At 39.6% G+C, this 22,515-nt stretch overlaps 1 protein-coding gene across 1 annotated transcript in view; it reads left to right on the top strand.

Annotated features, from left to right (window-relative positions):
• Positions 1–22,515, top strand: part of colq (collagen-like tail subunit (single strand of homotrimer) of asymmetric acetylcholinesterase) — a 54,661-nt gene that overhangs the window by 10,956 nt on the left and 21,190 nt on the right. The window contains exons 4-11 of the mRNA XM_042346769.1: positions 5,983–6,092; positions 10,653–10,751; positions 17,828–17,872; positions 18,224–18,250; positions 18,733–18,804; positions 18,964–19,026; positions 21,375–21,401; positions 21,509–21,553. Coding sequence (XP_042202703.1) covers positions 5,983–6,092; positions 10,653–10,751; positions 17,828–17,872; positions 18,224–18,250; positions 18,733–18,804; positions 18,964–19,026; positions 21,375–21,401; positions 21,509–21,553 — 488 coding nt within the window. The remainder of the gene's footprint in view (positions 1–5,982; positions 6,093–10,652; positions 10,752–17,827; positions 17,873–18,223; positions 18,251–18,732; positions 18,805–18,963; positions 19,027–21,374; positions 21,402–21,508; positions 21,554–22,515) is intronic.

A 22,515-nucleotide genomic window follows, 5' to 3' on the forward strand; every position in this document is an offset into this window, starting at 1 on the left:
GTTAAAATATGCCTCACACACTATCATTGTACCATACGGCTCCATCCCAGATTCAGTCACTGGTTGGTGGGGATATGCGTTGTATACCAGTATTAATATTGCAGAAGGAATATAGATTCGGTCAAAGTGATAAAAGGCCAATTACTATAGATTTATTCGGGGAGTACAGTATTTTCTTAGTTTATTTGTATTTTGAACAAGGTCCAGCAACGATAAAGCGATTCACAATGAGTACCAAAGTAGACAAAGAAAAAAAGAAAAAAATCAAAAATACTTTTTTCAACATTTTGGACCTTAATAAAAATAAATAATAATCCTTGTATATGATACAGCACCTTATCATGTCATTGAGACTTCTCAAAGCACTTCACGGAATATATTGTAAACTGAATTGACAGTGTATTTGTCGGCGAAATATCTTCACAATCTAACATAGCAGTGAATCAGCCAGCAGGTCTGCAGAAGCTGCAGTCCTCCCATCAGTGCAGCAACAGTGTGAGTGGCTCAGCCAGGGTTAGAGAATGGAATTGGTTCCCAAGGGTAGGGTGAAAGGGAATGTTCATGAACCTGGCCTCCTGCCTAGACACCTTCAATGTTATTCAGGATAGAGAACCAGAGACTCATAATTTCTCCTAGTCTAAGCCTAAAGACCATTGTCTTAAAGTCTAAGATTATAATGATTATCAATTTAATTTGGGAGCTGGGCTTCTGTAGATATTTATAAAAAGTAGGTAAAAAGAATCCAACTTAAGAGTGGAATTAAAGGATTTTGTAAAATTAAGTACAATCTTAAACAATCATCTTAAGGCTAAGACCAGGAGAAATTCTGGGTCTGAGGCATATAGGAATTTAGTTGTGAATATGCCTTTCTTTTGCAGTCTGATATTAGAGTATAATCATTCAGTAACTCCTAAATCACAGCTTTAAGTTATGTATTCATAGCAGTTACATGCAGTGATGATGTAATTATTATTAATAGAGTACTGTAAAAAAAGGCTGAAAATGTTGGTGATCAAAAATAAATATGACAAAGCAACAGTTAAAAATAAAGATTTTAAAAATAAAGCCATTCAACACTATAGAGGTTATTATTTACTTGTAGGTAAATTGACCACAGTGCATTATTCAATACTCGTCGGAAACATTATTGACCTTTGGTGATGTGTGCTTACAATGGATACTGTGGCAAAGGTCAATATATATGTTGATAAGAGTAGAATAATTTACCAAAAGACCACGGCCTCTGCAGTATGTATGAGTGAATTCTAAAATACTTATAATGAAATCCAGTCTATTGGTTACAGCAGTATAATGTCCCATTGATATTTCAGGTTAGTTTAACGCTTATACCTGCTTTGGAACAATGCACACTGATATCATCAAGTTGGACTCGAGCAAAGTAGAGCTCAGAAAATTCATAATTGCACTTATGTTTCAGTGTTTATGAAGTGCCAGTACCACTGTGGGCTCTTTACTAAGCTCTATTAATGCCTCTATTGTCAATTAGATTCAATGTATCTCCATTGTGAAGTGCTGTAGGTCAGTGGTTAGAGCACTTGCCTCGCAAGCGAGAGACCTGCGTTCGCTTCCCAGCAGGGTGAAATGTTGGGCAAGTTTCCTTACTCCACATGCCTCTGTTTACCTCATAGTAAGTAGGAATCCAGTTGTTAGTCGCTTTTCCGGGGGTAATAATCCATTAAAAAATAATAATTTGATCACTCAATGTATGACTGAGATTGAGTGGGACACTGCTGTGTGCAATTGACTGCCACATTTTGCCCACAAAATATAAAGTCAATTCACTTTACGGTATATTCTGTGAAGCACTTTGAGGCATCTTGAAAACATAACAAGGCGCTATATCAAATGCAAGTATTATTATTATTATAAACATTATAAATTTTAAATTGAATGGTTTGCTTGACAATGTCTGCAGGTACACTGCAGCTTATCCAAAGTTAGAGCTGGTTTCATATTGTTTTTGTACTTTTAAGTCAATTTGCAGAATTGATGTTGATTCACTCTAAATCGTCCAAATGAAAGTGTGTTCATGTTTTGCCACATTAGAGCACTCCAAACAGATGCAGCTCGTCTGGAGTAATTAATGCTCAGCATAGGATTAGTAGAAAGTATATCACCAAGCAAAGTCAAAATTATACAGTCCATTATCACGGTTCACAAGTTCAGTTTCAAATGTTTTAAATGGAACTCATGTTCAGTTTCAAGGGAGGCTCTGATGAGAGATAAATCATTAAGGACAAACCATATTGAAACCAGGGCAGAAAGAGCATGAGAAAATATTGCACTGTTTCCCGGCTCTAGAAAACTTCCTCGGTCCACCCTATGCTCATCAGACTTTACTCTTTGCCCCAGCTCAAGACATTAGTTATACATAATGCCAAATGCAGATAAAACATCCCATATTAATATGGTTTGGTTAATGCTTAATGCTTTTTCAGCCTGAGCTCCTTCTCTAACATGGCAATCCTTCAGTCAGAATAGTGGGAATAGGTTTGATTGAAGTTCAAGCAATAGAAGACATCAAACGTAGCACCAATGAACACAGACAATTTATTTACAGTATTACAACACAATGCATTCTCAATCTCCAGACAGCCCCGATGGTATAGTGGATCAGCATCAGCCTACTGACCAGTAGCTCGCTGGTTTGTTGACTTCAGTGAGGGCTGTTTCAAGAGTCTAAATTGGCCCTGGCTTTTCCTGGATTAGGGAGGTTTAAATCAACAGGATAAGCATTCCTGGTCCCTCTAGCACCCTCTACTAGTGATGAATGTGCGTGATAGACAGGGGTGAGAGAGGTGGGCTCAGCTCAGACATCCTCTGTGGTCGAGTGGGCAGCCAATACTTACTGCCAAGGCTCACACATGAATAGTGACCACTTTGGGTATGGGGTGGGGGCAGTGCCATGGAACCACACCACAGCATGAAGAGGATGGAGATCAGGAGCAGAAGCATACACCAGTGGGGAGAAATTTGGAAACATTATTTTTTTAAATGAATTTGAGATAAGCAGTGTTACACTTCTAATCCAACTTCAAGTTTATCAGGCACAACTAACTTTTAATCTACCCCTATGATCAGATTTAGGTGCAGGTGGAGTAGCAGCAGACTTTTTTACAATAGAGAGCAGTCCTATGTGGAAATCCCTCTTATTTAATCTGTGCAATGCTTCTCTCTCTGGATGACCTCTATGTGGCATTATACTTCAAGTACAGTACCAGCTGCTGAACTCAGGGCTTGCTGACAAGAGCACAACCAGGAGAGAATGAGCACGGTTAGAGAAAGCGAGAGAAAGACAGGAGTTTGCCTTTCAACCTGGTTTCTTTCCCAGTATGTGTTTAGCAGAGATAGCATTGGGTGATATGGTGATCTGTATGTTAGGGTAAAGGCCGGGCAATCGAGCTTTTCCGCACAGCTCTGCTGAGATCAACAAACCAGTGAGCTACTGGCGAGCCACACCAACCCCCCTCCCCCTCCCCACCTCATTATTCTCATTACTATAGTACATGGAGATTCCATTTGCTCTTTTGAACCCAGTGATCTCCTCCAGCTCTATTCCATTGAGCATCTGAGCATCCCCTCCCTTCCTCTGCTATTTTAGGTCTGAGAATGGAATGAGATCAGGAATAATGCAATTTTACATTTCACAGTAAAATTCCTGTGAAGCACTTGGAGATTTCATAAAAGGCATTATATTAAATGAGGATTATTATTATTATTTTGACTCCTTGCATGTTAATATGTCTGATGTGATGATGGTCCTATGAATACTGAAAGTGAAAGATACAGGGCTCTGCCAATTGATGTGATTTCAGTGAAAATTACAATCAGCGCTTATACTAATGGCACAATAGGTAAGTAATCATTCAAGCAAGGGAGAGGGAAAAGGGGAGATGGGCAAGTGGCCATAGAGGTAGTCAAAGAGGTAGCTTTGAAGGCGGGTTTGAAAGATAGAAAGAGGTGGTGAAACAGAGGGATAAAGGGAGTGAGTTGCAGAGGTAAGGGGCATATTAGCTGAAATCTTAACCACTGTTGGTGGCACGTTGGAGGCAAGTGAGACCCAGCAAGCCCAACTTAGCCACAGGAGGGAGCAAGCCTAGGAATAGGGTAGAAGATCACAGATATAGGGAGGTGCCAGAGTATGAAGGGACTTACAGGTGAGGGTGAGGAACCTGTAATCAATCTGTTGGAAGACAGGAAGACAGTGGAACCTGAGAAGGATTGGGATGATGGGTGTGCAGAGTTTGCTGCTGGTGAGGATGCGGTATCGAAGTTTAGGATTAGCATAATTCATTTACTTTCTCAGAAGATCTTCAATACAATTCCACATGTGAGGCTTTCAAGAAACATTAGGCTCAGACAATTAATGTAAAATGAATTACCTGCATTGAAAACTGGTTTAGCAATTAAACCTAATGAGACAATAAATGGCTGCAGGAGTAATGGTCGTCTCAGATCATTTAAATATCTCACTAGTAGTCAGGAACGGGGGAGAAATGCTTCATGCGAACACGGGTATTTAAGTACAATATTCATGTGTGGAGATTATTATTCCTCGAGTAATAACAATGTAGGTAGAGATTGAAAACACAGCAAGCTCCCTGCCTGTATTGCTGTGATAGTAGAACACATACTGCAATACAAAAGTGGCATTCATGTGTACAACATTTATTTCTTTTGAGTTTTGAGTTTGCTTGGAGTTTAATGGAAACAGATCTCTTGTAGACACTGAACACTGTGTTAACACTACACATCACTCCCCAATGTAACTTGTTAATTTACAAAGGATTCAATAAGGCACTTTAGAATAAGACATTGAAATGTATACATGCAGTTTAATCTGTCTTATTTTTGTGAATTACTTTAATAACTATTATTACTTTGAGATAATTTTTATTACAGCAAGTGCAAAACGTGTTTGGTTAATTATTCTGGGGAGATTCTGAGAAAGAGATGGCATCCATGTATGATAGCTTCACATGAACAGCTCCTCAGCTAAGCACACACATTAACTATCTAAACTTGCAGTGCCTCTCGTACTGAGCTGGATTGATATGACAATGGCATAGCATCAGTGGAGTAAAACTAACTTATATCAACACATTTAAAATGTAGCATTAAACACATTTGGAAACCTTGACGAACAAGACAAGGACTTGACTGACAAGGATTGATACTGGCTTGTATAATTTTGCTTCATTTTTTAATAATAAGGGAAACTTCAATTAATATGGAGGAAGGCTACAAATACGTTTACAGATGTTGGCAACAACAATTTGCATTTATATGGCACCCTTAATGTTGAGGTAGAGTCTTGACATGTGAAGTTTGACATGGAGCCACAGAGAGAAAGGAGGTGACCGTAGGCACATTTAAAGAGAAAGGACTTCAGCTGTGATCTGAAGACTTGTAAAGAGGGGGCAAAACGGAGGGTTTGAGGCAGAGAGTTTTGGGCGTAGTGTCTTAAAAAAGAATGGCGGCTGTTGATGGAGCAGAAGGGACAGGAAGGCTGCAGCCAGCTGAGTGAAGGAAGCAGATAGAGTGGGGTGTAAGCAGAGGTAGTGAGGTGCCAGGACATGATGGATGAGAACATTGTATTCTCCACTAGTCAATAAATTCACAGACTTTGAAAGTGTGAGTTTATAACATATCTAATACTAAATTCTCATTGTGAAAATCTGTAAATCTATGGATCAGCAGAGAGTACAGTGTTCCCATCTTTCAAGGCCCATAAATTGACAGATAATTGGGGAATCAATCCCTTTGTTTACTTTATGAACTGTGTTGCAATACTAAATTGCTGCTTTTTAAAAGCAAGACATTGAAGAGGAATTGCCTTTTAAGATCATTCTATTTCATTGTTCCAATATCTGGTTTCCTTTCTCCTTAAACAGAAACATTCTGAGCTGCAGCAACTACAAGAAGGTAATGTGTTGATTGTATTTTCCTTTTATGATGTAGCACTGACGGCTGTGGAACACAAGAAAAGAAGCACTAACAAATGTTGTCTATTGACCCCTCCACCACCCCCAATGCTTCCACCACCCTTCTTCAGTGAACGCAAAATTCTTGTGAGTACCACTGAGTTTCTTAATGCCATGCCATGGCTCCGACCTGCGTGGTTCCCACTTGTTGCATTACTCAGGTGACTGATCCGAGCTCTACTGATCTTGTTATGTTGGTGACTGTTCTGAGCACCGTTAACCCCACTTATGTATCTGATGATCCAAGCTCCACTAATCCCATTATGTGAGTGACTGGTCGGAGTTTCATTCCAGGATTACTCACCTTTGTGAGTGTTGGCTCATCATTTGCAGATTTCAACAGGCATTGCCTTGCATTCTATAACAGCTGGAAAAAAAGGCTTTGAAGATAGATTTTAAAGCTAAGACACTGCTGTGAACTGCACTGCACTGAGTATAAATACACTTGATGAAGATTATCTAGTGATGTATGAGGGTAGGTTACCAAAGTACTGTGCCATGGAATGCACACTGTGAATTCCCAATCAAGCCAGGCTCCTCACCATATCACTGTAAGGCACTTATCTTCAGGGTACTATGTATACTATGTATTGTCACTCCTAGTCAGGGAGCATGACAAAGGCAGAGATCTGCAGCAGAGCCCAAAATTCCTTATTGCCTTAGCTGCATAATCATTTTCAGAATTGCAAATTCTGCACAAGTTCTTGTTATAACTGTGGGATATTGGCTTCCAAGTAAGATTGCATTTAAGAATTTTGCAAAGTTCTGTGGGATCTTAGGCTTTAAAGTAAATACTGTGCGAACATTTAGGGGTTTAGTTCCTTATGGCGAATCTTTCAGGTGGGAGTGGCATGTGAGTAAGACGGACTATTATTTAATGAGGTTAAACCTAATAGGGGGAAAGAGTCTGACGTTGAAAAATCTTTTTCAATTTGGTACAAGGTTGCCACTGAAGCTTATGAAGGGAAATGACCCTGAGTTTGATGAATGGTATCCACAGTGTTATAAAATACTGAATTGTTTCCCATGACAGCTGATTATGATGTTTAAACATCACTAACTGTCTGCAGCATTTGGACGGGACGCTAACCAGCCGCACCATTTACTGTATTAATGAGTCAATGTTTATAGGAGCCAGTTGCGATGTTTGTATAACAGCAAATATTTTAATGGTATTTATCCGTCTGCAGTTGTTAGATAATAATGTTTGAACTGCTCTTTAACTCATGATTGAGTTAAATCCTTGTTAAAAAATCATGGCACCATGTGCAGGAATGCACATTTAAAAAGAGAAGGGAGTTTCTCCCAGAGACCTAGCCAACAATAGACCTCTCTCCCCCCAAAAAATGGTTCATTGGCTTGTGGAACATTTCTGTGTACAAATTGGCTACTGATTTGCTTATAAAATACACACTTTATAGTGTATCCTGTGAAGCGTTTTGAAACATCTTCCCAAAGTAAAAGGAGCTATATCAAATGTAACGATTATTGTTAAATGTAAAGATTATTATTAAATTTAAGGATGGTTTTGGTTGCACATTTCAATGCTGACTATTGCAGTCAGTAGAGGTTTTCATGATCAAATAGCTATTGAGGCTTAGACCAAAATGACATTTAAAAGGGAATTTTGAAGGGGAACAATATACATAAAATATATATACCAGCATATAAAACATTCGTTTCATATCCCCATTCCTATTTGCCTCACCATTGGCAGTCAGACTTTCAGCCTCTTTGCTCCTACTCTCTGGATCTCCGTCCAGGAGTTCCTTCCGACTTGTTCACTCTATCAGCTCATTCAAGGTTCGTCTCAAAACCTGCCTCTTTGACCGTGCCATTGGTCATCTTTCCCCTCCACATCCCTGTCAACTCTCACCCCCCCACACCCAAGCACAGGTGCTCAGCCAGTACTGCTAAGTACTTTGGGCATCTTCCCAAAGTGAAAGGCGCTACTATATAAACATAAATTTGTATTGTAATATAAGAGTGTGTGGGAAGGTAGCTAGAAATTGAGATTAGAACACATAGTTTAAGTGGAGAAATTGGCACCAGAGGCTCGAATGACACCTGCCTTTCTGTGCTGTAATTTCTATGATTCACTGGTGCTCCTATTATCTTAAAGAAGGAAACAGTATCTTTGACTATCACACAATGACTAACTGGAGGGTTGCATAAGGATCTCGACTGTTCTTTTCAAAATTCCAAAACATTCCTTCAAAGTTCAGACTGAATTCAACAATTTACCAAATCCTGCACATGCTAAAATGCTAAGGCAATATAGTACATCTAGACCTGGGAGAAATTTCTTGCCTTCTTCCCTTCCCTCCCCCCCAGGAATTTGTGCTGGAGGATCATGGTAGAAAAATTGCCTATCTTTGCCGTTTAGTGCTTGTTGAAGTTGTTTGCTTCATGGAAAAATTATAGTTGAGCTGCTGAAACAATTTTCACTTTGAAGTGAAAAACAAGGAATAGAATAGAATGAATTGCCCTGTATAAAAACATTGGAAATGATTTGAAATGATGCTAATAAAACGAAAAAGGAACGCTAAATAATTGCTTTGAATTTACCTATTCAGTTCTTCTCACTGTTGACGTGCATTAAAATGATGGGAGCAGTGAGGCATGACACTCAGGAAGCATTAAATATACATTTCAAGTAACAGTGCTGCTGTTTATATTACTAAAAAAAACATGTAAAACAATGTAATGTAAAATATCCAATAACAAAGGTGATGGAAAACATGCTATTTCAATCTTCTGCAACTATTATTTAATGACTTTGTAATGTTGAGCAGGTTTCTTTAAGTGTAAATATTTTTTTCCTTGTATCCATAAACGGGTCTTTGAGGCCAAACCTGCATGTGCCAACCCAGTACTGTCTGATCTCTGCTGTGCTCAGTCAGCAGTAAACGTGTTACAATGGCTCAGCCCACTGGCAGTCTAGCTTTTGACCTTCCATTCCCTCTAGGAGTTTATGAACGACAGCCATAAAGGCTGAACAGGCTATAAAATTATCAACTGGTTTTAATTAGTTGACAGCATTGACATGGTACAGCGAAAAAAGACCTTGGGAAGTTAAGTGTAGAGAGGTGAAATGTGCACTGGGAAATTATTGATAAAGACATATTTATGAAAGTCGCTATTCGGGAAACGGCTTCTCCTCATAATGGCAGAAGGATCAGATCCTCACTTTCTGTCTGTGGATATGTTAGGGGACACATCAACTCAAACACGGGATCTGAAGAGCAATTTCTGACTTTCCTTTAACAAGTTCAGAACTATTTGACAGGAAATGGAAATATCTCTATTTCTGTTTTACCCTATGAGGTGCATGACCTGTCGAATGAGCTTGAATGTACCCAAATATCTAGTGCCACTGGAAATGTTGGCCTTCCCTGGGACGCCACTTTATTTTGGCCAACACTGAAAGCAGGGCAATCGTTGGGAGGCAGATAATGGTTAGAAGGACATTGTTTCCCTTTAACAGCCCTTTACCACCACCTACTGCAGTGAGCAGTGCAAGTTTTCTGTATGAGCAGCGGTCAGTGCACTTCTTCAACAGTGACTGTCAGGCTGGGCAGCCTTTGCAGCAAATATCAGGAGCTGTTCCTTCTCCCAGACCAGTAGAAGCTAAGATGGTGTTCTAAAGTTTGGAATAATGAGTTGTACGTCAGTTGTTGTTTTCGTCCGATGACCCTCTCCCACCACACCCCCTCCCCCTGCTGATTTTTCTTTCCAATGTGGACGCTTTCATACTACATTCCACACAGATTACTTCACTGCAATGGACAAATACCCCTCCACCTGTAATTTTGCTTGCCCAAAGTTCTGGATATTTACACCTGTGGAAACTGCCATATACTAATAATGGGAGCATTAATCATTTTCCTCGTGCAACCTTTCTCTATGGTCACATGATAATAATAATAATAATCCTTGCATTTGATATGGTGTTGTTGAGACATCTCAAAGCGTTTTACAGAATATACTGTAAAGTGAATTGACTGTATATTTTGTGGGTGAAAACGCGGCAGCCAATTGAGCACAGCAGTGTCCCACAAACAGTCGTGGATTGAGTGACTAAATTATTATTATTTTTTGTGGGGGTATGTTGTTTTGTCGAAATATCTTAAACCACTGAAGGCGAAATAATTTTTCATGGTTATAAAATGTGAGCAAGGCGATTTGCACTGTACTAGAAAGTGCCTTTTGTTATTTCCTAGTTAGGTATTATTATCTTTCATTATTCATATATATATTTCATGTGCTCTGTACTAATTAAATGTCTTGTAACTAAAACACTAAAACTTAGATTATAGTTTACTTGTCATTTCTGAAAATGGTGATTGTGTTGTGTGGTGGGAGCAGGTGTCATGCACCTATCTGTGCAATAAAACGTATGTCAGGCAGCCTTATTCTACTCCCCAATGATCTAGTCTGTGGACTTGTCACACACTAGGCTTTGTTTAGTTGTGTGGTTGTGACTCTTCCCATTTGATGGATAATGCTATAAGCAGTGAATATTTCGATGCTACTGACCTAGCACAAATAAACATGTCTAATTCCCATTATTTCTCAATGTTTGGCTGCTGGAATTTCTCTCTCTTCTGTCTCTATGACATTTTGTTTAATGTCTTTGTTTCTTAGCAACTCAACGAAGATTTGAAACATTTAGCTTTGGAAGTAAAGACAGCTGAATCTGAAGTATCAGGTACAATTGGTCCTCCTGGGCCTCCAGGCCCCCAGGTAAGATTAGTTGATAGTTTCAGTTCAGTACAAATAATCTGAAGCCTGACTCTCCTTCAAACCAAGAATTTGCATTATGCATATCCAAAAAATGCAAATTCCAGGTTTTTCAATGTTTTTATATGTATCCCTAGATTTGGTACAAAATAAGGTCACCATATACTATAATGCTGTACAAAAACACATATCAATGTAACATTAAGAACTTCACTGCTACCTGCCAACATCTCCCATCCACCGTGCTTGGGAACACTCAATTTTAACCCATTGATATAAAATTTGCAGTGTTCCTTAGAGTATTCCTTGCCTTAAATAGCAAAAAGACCATATTAAGAAATACCATAATTAAACCCAATAGACACTGTTTGAATCTTCTCTTAAATGACACAAATTGTTCATGCTCCCCAGGTGTGGGGTGCTTTTGCAGGTTAACCAGCTAAAGATTGCAACTGTGAACACAATGGTGTTTGTACAAATTGAATCTATCAATAACACCTCTTATAATACCCACTGAGCTTCTTTAGTTAGCTCTACTTCCCGTCCTAGGAAGTGGATCTTTGTGATGCTAGAGCAGGGTATAATTGAGGAAGGAAGGGGGTCAGCTGGCAGTCAGAGGCTATAAAGAGAAGCAAAGCAATCGACTATTGCTACTGAACAACATTCACTAAACACAGAGAACATGAGATAACACATCAGAGTTTTACAAATTACGTAACTGAATAGCTGGAAATGTATGGAATCATTTTTTTCTTCATGCTCAATATTTCACAGAATATTAAATATTGGCAGAACCCGTGTATTCCAACTCTTGGAAAATACCACTTGCACAATTGTACAATTTCATAAGAACATAAGAACATAAGAATTAGGAGCAGGAGTAGGCCATTCGGCCCTTCGTGCCTGCTCCGCCATTCAATAAGATCATGGCTGATCTTCTGACCTAACTCTGATTACCTGCCCTATCCCCATATCCCCTAATCCCTCTATTTTTCAAGAATCTATCAGTCTCAGCCTTGAAAATGTTCAAGGACTGAGCATCTACAGCCTTCTGGGTAGTGAATTCCATAAGTTCACTACCCTCTGAGTGAAGAAATGTTTCCTCAACTCTGTTCTAAGAGGCTGACCCTTAATTTTAAGACTGTGACCCCTGGTTATAGATTCTCCTACCAGGGGAAACAGACCCTCAGTGTCTACTTTATCCAGCCCTTTAAGAATCTTATAAGTTTCAATAAGATCCCCCCTAATTCTTCTGTACTCTGGAGAATACAGCCCTAGTTTATTCAGCCTATCCTCATAGGTCAGTCCCTCATCCCAGGAACTAACCGAGTGAATCTACGCTGCACCCCCTCTAGGGCAAGTATGTCCTTTTTTTAAATAAGAAGACCAAAACTGCACACAATACTCTAGGTGCGGTCTCACCAAAGCCCTCTACAGTTGCAGCAAGACTTCCCTACTCTTATATTCTAAACCTTTCGAAATGAACGCTAACATGCCGTTCGCCTTCTTAGTTGCTTGCTGCACCTGCAAACTAACTTTTTGGGACTGGTACACAAGGACACCCAAATCCCTTTGAATACTAACACTATCTAACTTCTCCCCTTCCAGAAAATAATCTGTTCTTTTATTCTTGCTACCTAGGTGAATAATTTCACACTTGCTAACATTGAATTCCATCTGCCACCTACTTGCCCACTCCCCTAGCCTATCTATATCTTGTTGCAATCTTTTTGCATCATCCTGAGAGCTCACTCTGCTACCTAGTTTAGTATTATCTGCAAATTTAGACACATTACATTCAATGTCCTCATCCAGATCATTGATGTATATGGTAAATAGCTGAGGCCCAAGCACTGATCCTTGTGGCACTCCACTAGTCACATCCTGCCAATTCGAGAATGATCCGTTTATCACTACTCTCTGCTTTCTACCCGATAGCCACTCTTCTATCCATGTTAATATTTTCCCATTAATCCCGTGGGCCTTGATCTTGAGTAACAGCCTTTTGTGTGGCACCTTGTCAAATGCCTTCCTAAAATCCAAATATACCACATCTACTGGTTCCCCCTTATCCAACCTGCTGGATACATCCTCAAAAAATTCTAAAAGGTTAGTCAAGCATGACTTCCCTTTTGTAAAGCCATGTTGACTCTGCCTAATCTTTTTATGGTCTTCCAGGTATCCCATAACTATGTCTTTTATTAAGGACTCAAGAATTTTCCCTACAACTGACGTCAAACTAACTGGTCTATAGTTTTCCCTATTTTCTCTCCCATCCTTCTTAAATAGTTACGTTTGCAATCTTCCAATCAATGGGAACTTTTCCAGTATCCACGGACTTTTGGAAGATTATAGACATGCCATCCACTATCTCAGTAGCCACCTCCTTTAAAACTCTCGAATGCAGGCCATCCGGTCCAGGGGATTTATCGGTTTTAAGACCCGACAATTTACCTAGAACCATCTCTTTACTAATGTTAATCTCCCTAAGTTGCTCGCTAACATTGTCTTCTTGGTCCTCTATTTTTGGTACCACTATTTGGGGGTCTATAAACTACTCCCACTATAGTTTTCTTCCCCTTGAAGTTATGTATCTCTACCCATACTGACTCTACATCTTGCTTTTCAGATTTAAAATCTTTCCTCTCTACTGTTTTTATCCCATCCTTTATTAGCAGGGCCACTCCCCCTCCTCGTTTACCACATCGCCTATCTTTCCTATATACCACGTAGCCGGGAATATTCAGTTCCCATCCCTGATCACCCTGTAACCATGTCTCGGTGATGGCTACTAGATCATACCGGTTTGTCTCTATTTGTGCAACGAATTCATCTATCTTGTTACGAATGCTTTGTGCATTCAGATATAGCACCTTTAATTTTGACTTCTGGCTATTAACCCTATTCACCAGTACTCTATCATTGTACTTCCTTTCCCTGCTTGACACACTTTGCTCTTCTCCCTTGTTAATCTGCTCTCTTGCTTTTATTGATCTCAAGTTTAACTGTGGTGGACTATACTTTACTATGTTTTTACCTCCCCCACCCTTAGTAGTTTAAAGCCCTTTCTACCTCCCTATTTATTCGCGTAGCCAGGACATTTGTCCCAGCCCTAGTTAGGTGGAGCCCATTCCTTTGGAAAACCTCCCATCTTCCCGAATACTCGTACCAGTGGCCCATGAATTGGAATTTCTGTTCTCCGCACCACTCTTTTAGGCAGGCATTCAGATCTATGATGCTCTTTTGCCTGTACCAATTAGCTCCTGGCTCAGGTAACAGTCCCGATATCATCACTTTGGAAGTTCTATTCCTTAGTTTACTTCCCATTTCCCGGAACTCGCTCCTTAACTCGTCCCTACTGGGGTCATTGGTCCCTATATGTACTATTATGATTGGATCCTCTCCCTCATGCCTCAAATTTATCTCCAGCCCGGTGGTGACATCCTTCACCCTGGCCCCAGGAAGACAACAGAGTCTTCTTGTTTCCCTGCTACGGCTACAGAAAATGGTATCAGTCCTCCCGACTGTCTCATCCCCAATAAGAATTACATTTTTAACCTCCTGCACAAGGGTGTTGGGGTCAGTTTGCCCGTCTTCCTCGCAGATTTCCTTGTCCACACAGGTTGCCAATATTTCAGACCTGTCAGACAAGGCTAAAGTCTGGGATTCTTCAGCCCCTCTCTTTCGGGAACGCTTGCCTGCCTGCCTGACTGTCACCCAGTCATGTCCGTCGCTGCTACATTCTTCTTCCTTGGGACTCAGGGGAGTGTCCGGCTCCAGGATAAAGCTGTCCAGGAAGTTTTCTCCATCCCTAATGCTGCACAGCATCTCCACCTGAGACTCCAGCTCAGCTACTCTCAGCTGGAGCTCTCTGATTTCCAGACACTTGCAGCAGACGAAGTCGCCCGGACTTAAGGCGCCCTCCATTGACTCCCGTATGTGACAGACCTCGCAGTTTACCTGCCACACCATCTTCACAAACTTTATATAGATACAAAGATATATAGCCTGCCCCCACTTTCCCCTCTGCACCTAATTCCCACTCTCACCAAATTCCCTCACACTCTGGCCTCGCCTCACTCCGGTCGTAGCTCACTCTGGGCTCTCGGTTCAGAAGTAAAACTACATTGCAAATACAAATTCATCCCATCTTTGAGAAGCAGGACCCAACTATTGTTCTTTGAAGTTCAGGCCCTTGATTCCTGAATTCCCCATATGGATTTGTTTGACTCATAAAAGATCATTCAGGAAGATTAGTTCCCAGCTGTCATACAGCTCCATGGCTAATAGATCCACATCACACATGAGATGGTGAGATAAATCTCTACTGGAGTAGAGAGAATTTAGTGTAAGTGAAATCAGATCTATCAGTCTTGCATAGATGTATCTAATGAAGCATTATGAATGACATACATATTTTGTTTTACAAATCATTTTTTTATACATCTATTGGAATTGCTTGGGTCTTTTGGAGTCTTTTGTAATTTATGCTGCTATACATATGATTAATGCATTCTCTCCATTGTAAACAGGGTTACTAGTAAATCATTTTCAGATTGTAATGTCTGTCACACAATTTAAAAATTGCAATGCATAGTATATCTTGAAGATGTAAATGTGGATATCATGTTAACAGAATGCAGTGTGAAAAGGCAAAGAGTAGCTAGAGACGGAAACAGAAAGGAGCAGATACAAAGCGGTGCAGACTGAGATAGAGAAAGGAGGAAAAGAAGTGCATCTAATAATAATAATAAATTGGTCACATGAATCCACAACTGTTTGTGGGACACTGCTATGCGCAATTGGCTGCCGCATTTCGCTCACAAAATATACAGTCAATTCACTTTACAATATATTTTGTGAAGCGCTTTGAGACGTCTTGAAGATGTGATAAAGTGCTATTCCAAATGCAAGGATTATTATTATTATCACATAATGGGTGAAGGGGAAAACAGACAGATGGACAGATAAAGACAAAGAGAGTGATTCTGCAATAAAATTTGGCACGTTTACCAGTTAAAGTAGAGACAGTACATTTTGGAGGTGTAAAACCTCAAGGAAGATTGTCCTTTTGTAAACTCACTAGCATAAGACTACAAATTCACTGACCAGCAGAGATCTGTCTTGAGACTGTCAGAGAGCACAAGAAGCAAAATAAAACAAGGCAGAGTCGTAGAGAATGGGGTTAAGGAAAGGAGCATAAAGGGTAATAAATAATTACATTGTCTACATAAAGCACAGTTCCTGCTCTGTAAGTTCCTCCTCAGGTCATTATTCCATTACGACAGTAACATACAAGCTGGCTTCAACAGGTGTGAGGAACAGCTATAAAACTGTGACCCCGATGCATGTGAAGTTTTACATCTTGTTCATTCCTGGAATGAATTGGGTATTCAGCTGCTCCCTGCTTGTGCAGCCCCCCTCCATTACAATTAATGCAGCACTTAGAACCATAGAAATGTACAAACCATTAGGAGACGATTCGATTCATTATTTCACAGCGATGTTTTGCTCCTCCAAGTAGCCATTCTTCCTAATCTCAATTCCCTGCTCTTTCCCCATAACAATTACAACTTCCCCATAACTTCCCTCTGCATGTGCCTGTTCAGTTCTTTTCAAATGCTGCCATGAGCACTCTATCATTTTGTTGTTCTTAATAATACTAATCCCCCTGCATCAATCTTCTTCCATACCATTCAGGCCTTGGGACGTCCTCCCAATGTGAAAGGTGCTATACAAATTTCATTTTATATTGTATTGTATTGTAAAAGTCGATGATATGTTCACTAGAATCCATTCAAGGCTGCTCTGAAACCAGCCTCAAGCAGGTCAATGTAAGAAGCTTGGGATGATGTCACTCAGTTGACATTTCAATGACATGATAAGGCACTATATCAAATTCGAGGGTTATTATTATTATTATTATTACCAGGTGTGAAAGCACTTCTGTGCCTGCCCGTGAGACCAAGTCAAGATTGGTGACTCATTTGATGAAGGATGCATTGTGCTATGAAATAGTGGGAATGCCATTTACAGCAGTGGGTCACCCATTCTCAGCCATATTACTGTGAGCCAGAGCTGGGAGGAAAGAAGATCACACTTGGGCACGTTATGGGCAACTGCTTCATAGTAACCTTGACGGAGCTCTAGCAGTGGGTAGCAGCCAACCTTTGTCATGGACGGTGCACCGTATGAGGAGGCTGAGTGAAAGACAGGAATTAACTGGTAAAATGGGACAGCATTGCCTCTGCCTCCTTCTCTAAAATACATAAGAGACAACAGGGTCAAATTTCTGATAATCACCAGTGGAATTGTCATTTTCAGCAGTAAATATTAAAAACATTCAATTTGTGAAATTCCTAAAACATCTAATTCTGAAAGTTGGCAAAGTGTGAGGGAAAGGCTGGTGAGCAAAATGTTCATCATATCCCTCTTCCACTTTGCCACCTTTCAGAAATCACATTGAACTGTTTTGTGCCACTTAAATTACTTTTCCCTTAATGGGTGTTACAATTAGAGCTTCAAATCCCACATGTGAATACCACAAAGTAATATGCAGTGTGTAATAAGCAGTTTACCAGCAGAGAATCAACTGCAAGGATGTGGGTTGCAAATGCAATATTCATTTGTCAAAATATATTGGCATTTGTCAGTCCTCTGCTTTGGTTCATGTACATTTGTGGTGAAAGAATAGCTCCAAACACAACAACTCAGCTGTTCAGCTATTGGAACAACTTGTCTTATTTATGTATTTACTTAAATATTTGAAAATAAAAGGGAGTTTTTCCCTGTCAACAATCCCTCTACAATCTCCTGGGCAATAAGCCCCCAGATAAAATTGGTCATTCACTTTATGGCTGTGCACAAAATTAGCTATTATATTCGCTGACAAAACACAGTCACTACACTTTACAGTATATCATGTGAAACGCTTTGGGGCATCCTCCCGATGGAAAGGCACTTAAATAGGAATAAGGAATATCATTAAATATAACAGTGATTGCATTTGATCATCTCCTGTTGCTCATTGAATGTTTGTGCAACTGATGTAATGCAGTTTTATTTGTGTGTGACCACAGGGTCCACAAGGAATTCAAGGGATTATGGGACCAAAAGGAGAGAAAGTAAGTTTGTTTGTTGTGGTATTTCAATCTGACATTGCTAAGGCTCAGTAATATCAGTGTTGGTGTACTCTCTGTTCTGTTATATTCTCTTGCTCCCTCACCCTTTCAAGGTCTGTCTCAAGACATTCATCTTTACATGTGCCTTTGGTTATCTCTTTCCTTCCCACCCCCATCAGCTCCCACCCGTAGCTCAGGTTCCCAGACAGGACTATCAAGTGCCTTGAGGGTGACCTCTCAACATGAAACATTCTATATAAATATAACTGTGTATTGTATGAAGCTCAAATCATTCCAATTATTGCTTTGAGAATAATAGCATGTGCCAATGAAATCTCTGTCTGTCTCTTGCAGGGGGATATTGGAAGACCAGGAAGGAAAGTAAGTAAGATCAAGCTTGATCATATGTGTTTTTTCCTTGGATATTTGAAAGTCCTTTGGTCGTGTTGCTTAAAAATGAGCTGACATTGTATTGCAGCGGTGAGGTCACAACTTAAGGCTTGCCAGTTTGAAACCTATTGCTCCATACAGAATGCATTGCAAGACATTCCAAGACATTACTTCAGTTTGGTATCCCGTTTTTTAAAAAATGAACCATGTGTGGACATAAAATATATTGGGTTGAATGAACATCCAAATGTGTTGTGTTAAAGCTCAGACAATTGTAACCCAGAACTGTAAATAAAAGTGACAAAAAACGTTGTGCTTATGACCTGAAATATTTTCGAATTGAACACCCGCATTGGCTGGGTCCATGAGAAACTTGTGACAGTGGTTGATTCACAGAGTTATGGAGGCCTTCTCTTTATTTTATTCCTATCAAACAATGGATGTCTAACTAACTCTCTAATATTACTTTGCAGGGTAGAGCAGGTATTGTCGGCCCCCGTGGAATGCCAGGGGTCTCTGGTTCACTGGGACGAATGGGGCCAAAGGTAAGCACTGTTGATTTTCTGGGTTTATTTAGACCAGTGGTGGCCAACCTTTTTGGTTGGCCAACAACATTAATGTTCTTGATTGAATATTTCTTGATTTATGCCATTAAGTGTTCTCGCATTTTATTACATGCACCTGATTTATGTTTCTAATTTTAGGGTGAAATGGGCGATGCAGGATTAATGGGATTTCCTGGTGCAAGAGGACCAATGGGCCCTAAGGTTTGTAACTTTGTGTTGTGTCTTGTAACCAGTGGCACTTGGTACAATATGCACTTTATAAAGAATTTGGGTTTTTGCTCCTCCACTTCTGAAGAAACAGATTCAGACTGGGGTGCAGTTTCTTGGGCATTGGCATCCTTCTTTCTCTCATCCAGATGATCAGGCTTAGCCTAGACAGTAAGTAGGAACCTGGTTGTTAGTCGTTTGGCTGATCACTTTTCTGGGGGAAATAATCGCATTAAAAATAATAATTTGGTCACTCAATCCACAATTGTTTGTGGTACACTGTTGTGCGCAATTGACCGTGCTTTGCACACAAAATATACAGTCATTTCACTTTACAGTATATTCTGTGAAGCGCTTTGAGACGTCTCGAAGATGTGATAAGGCTCTATATCAAATGCAAGGATTATCATTTATTATTATAATCATTACCAGAAAGATTCTCACTCCCAGACACTCAGACCTCACTGCAAATACTGTCAGGCGCCTATATAACTCACACAGCAGTGTAAGTTACTTTTTAAATTGTGACTGGCATGCCATGTAGTAGGAGACAGCAAAACTAATGCACAGCAGCAATCAGACAGGTATAGTAGCAGCCCTCGCTAAATTTACTTGTAATGGGTTTGAATGGCATCCACATGGTGTAGATATCTATCTATAGTGCAGTCAGTGGAAAAAGACTGCCTTGTTCCTACTGTTAAAATGGAAATCAAACTGTTTGGTAACATATACAGGAAAACAGATGCTTGCTGATTAAAATATACAGATCACGACAGCACTGTACAAGAATTCTGCGTGTGGCTGTTCTCACCTTTACTGGAGTCAAACAATGATATGTTATTAGTCAAGCAATATCTTTATTAGTGTTATGGTTAACAGTACAGGAAACGTTTAGACATTGTTTTGGGTCAAATTATCTCTGGCCTAAAAGTATGAAATATTATTTAAAATAAGTAATTTAATCGAGGGGTTCGGATGATGTTATAAATTGCGAGAGAGAAACTTTATGGATGTTATCTGAACCCTGAGATTGGGTTACAGTCTTGAAATGACTCCCTGGTATCTTACTATTTATAACGCTAAGTTTAAATTTAACATCAGGAGAGAGTAGTATTTTGTTTTTGTGCCTTTTTTGTGCCGGAGGCTGGCTCTCAGTGTTCTCTGTGTCCTTGAAGCATGATGAGAGTGATTCAGGCAGGATTGCTTGATGTGGCTGGAACTTCACCTCTCCTTCTGTCCCATTTCTGAAGATTTATCACAGAACAATCTGCCTTCGATTGCCAGGAACATTGATGCTCAGCGTGTTTCACTCATTGCATTTCAAATAAATAATAATCCTTTGCTTTTGACACAGCGCCTTTTATGTCAGGAGGACACAGAATTAATTATAAAGCGGAGTGACTATTTTTGTCGGTGAATGCGGCAGGCAGGCAATTTGCACACATTGAACCAAACTAAACCCCCTTTATTAGTCATTTACAAAGCAAATCTCTACGATTTTCTCTCTCACAAAGACCTGCAAAAAATTATTTGAGTCAAAAAAATGCACATGAGACTTTGATTTTTTTGAGTACATTTTTTGTCAACCGGATGACGCTGACACTTGTGGAAACCCATCACCATGCTTAAGAATATCCAAACAAACTGGTGAATTCCATGCTTCCCTAACACACATTATCCTGTTTGTATTTTATTAATGTGTGTTGAAGCATAATATTCTGATATATCAATCCTCTCTGACATATCATGTCCTATTTGTTCTCTCTTGCCTCTGCTGTCCACCATGCTCCTCCTTTAGTCTTCTCACTTTGACTGCTGGCATCTTCATAGTTTCCTTCAAATATGCAAATCAATATATCCAAAATACTATGAATCTATACATTTCACTGCAAGCTGCTTATAATAAAATAAGCGCGCTTATTCTGTCCGTTTCTCAGAGTTTAGATCATCAGGGTTCCAATGAGAGTGGCCCTGAGAGGAATCTTTAGGATGTGAAGGAATTAAGTGTTATTTAGTCTCAGTGCTTTACTTATTGTACTTTGTGCCAAATGGCATTCAATTTAGATGGAAAATACACTTTTGAATGTTGAATTTGTTCAGAAATTACCAGGGCTTTTAAGAAGGTGTGAACGTTTCATGCTCCGAGGATTAAAGGCCTCCTCTGTCTATTCAGTCCCAGAACTTATTGTGGGCAAATGGTGCCTTGGAAATGGACAGTTTTGGCAATGTGGGCTAGGACCACAAAATTATACAGGCTCCTGTATGGATTAGAGGTGAAGAAGTGAATACCTGTGACTTGTGCAAGATATTTTACTTTATTCCCATTTTTCTCTTCATTCTAGGGGATAATTGGACCTAAAGGTGATAAGGTCAGTAGTTACTTAAATATTGTGAATTCTGTCTTGAAATACTTATTCTTCTCAATCATTTATTCGAAAGCTGGGGTGATATTTGAATGTGTTTGTGTTTCCTGCAGGGGGTAAGAGGTGGAAGGGGTGAAGAAGGAAGCAAAGGAGAAACGGTAAGTATCATGATGTGAACTGAAACATTTTATAGTTGAGGATCAAAGTTACTTTCAGACAAGGTCCAGTCACTTCATTCTCTAATCTTACGAAGGCCTGAGGTTCACATGATTCCTACTCAATCCCACTTTTTATTGTGATTAATAGAAGCCACAACTTGGTTGTCACTACATTTTTCCAGATAAAACTGATTCTGGGTCCACACCCTGCCTCAAATACTAAGCAGATAGAAATCAGGAACTCTGGCTGACCCACAGTAATTTATATGAATGTATTTAAAGATCATTCAACAGAAAGGGAGAAGGGGGCCATTCCTTTATTCACTTAAATAAAATTGCACCTTGATGAAAGCCAAGTCAATTTTCAACTGTTCTGATCTGCTGGCTTGGAGCCTTTTACACTTTAATTAAGTGCTCTGGGACACCACTCTGTGTAGGGTTGCTATATAAATGCAAGTCGTTGTTGTTAATTCATTCCTTCTCACTCATGGAATAAACTGCACATTGAACTAACTGTCTTAGATTATCAGCCTGTCCAGTCTGTGTCCATTTAAAAATAAGACTATATCCGGCATACAGTTCCGTTAACAAAAATGATGTGGCCATAAATAGAATTGTAATATTCAGCTCTCAATTTCCCCGAGACACTAGCTGCGTGAAGAATGCCATAGTGTAAAATGTAATAATAAGAATGGAAATGCAGCTGGAAATGTGGCTAACAATCAAAATCTTGTTTCCAAATTCAGTAAAGTTACCTGGAATCAGAAAGACTAAATCCTCTATAATGCATCATTTACTGGTCAGGCTCAGGTTCATAGGACTCGTCACCATACTGGGAAATCCACCTTTAAAGTGTACAGTATCTTCTGCCATTATTGTGTAGATATACATATATGTATATTATATGTATATAATATAAATTGCATTTTCTGTATTTGAGCTGAAAAACAGAAATGCAATTG

Source organism: Callorhinchus milii, unplaced genomic scaffold (assembly GCF_018977255.1).
Source record: "Callorhinchus milii isolate IMCB2004 unplaced genomic scaffold, IMCB_Cmil_1.0 Scaffold2, whole genome shotgun sequence".
Classification (NCBI taxonomy): Eukaryota; Metazoa; Chordata; class Chondrichthyes; order Chimaeriformes; family Callorhinchidae; genus Callorhinchus; species Callorhinchus milii.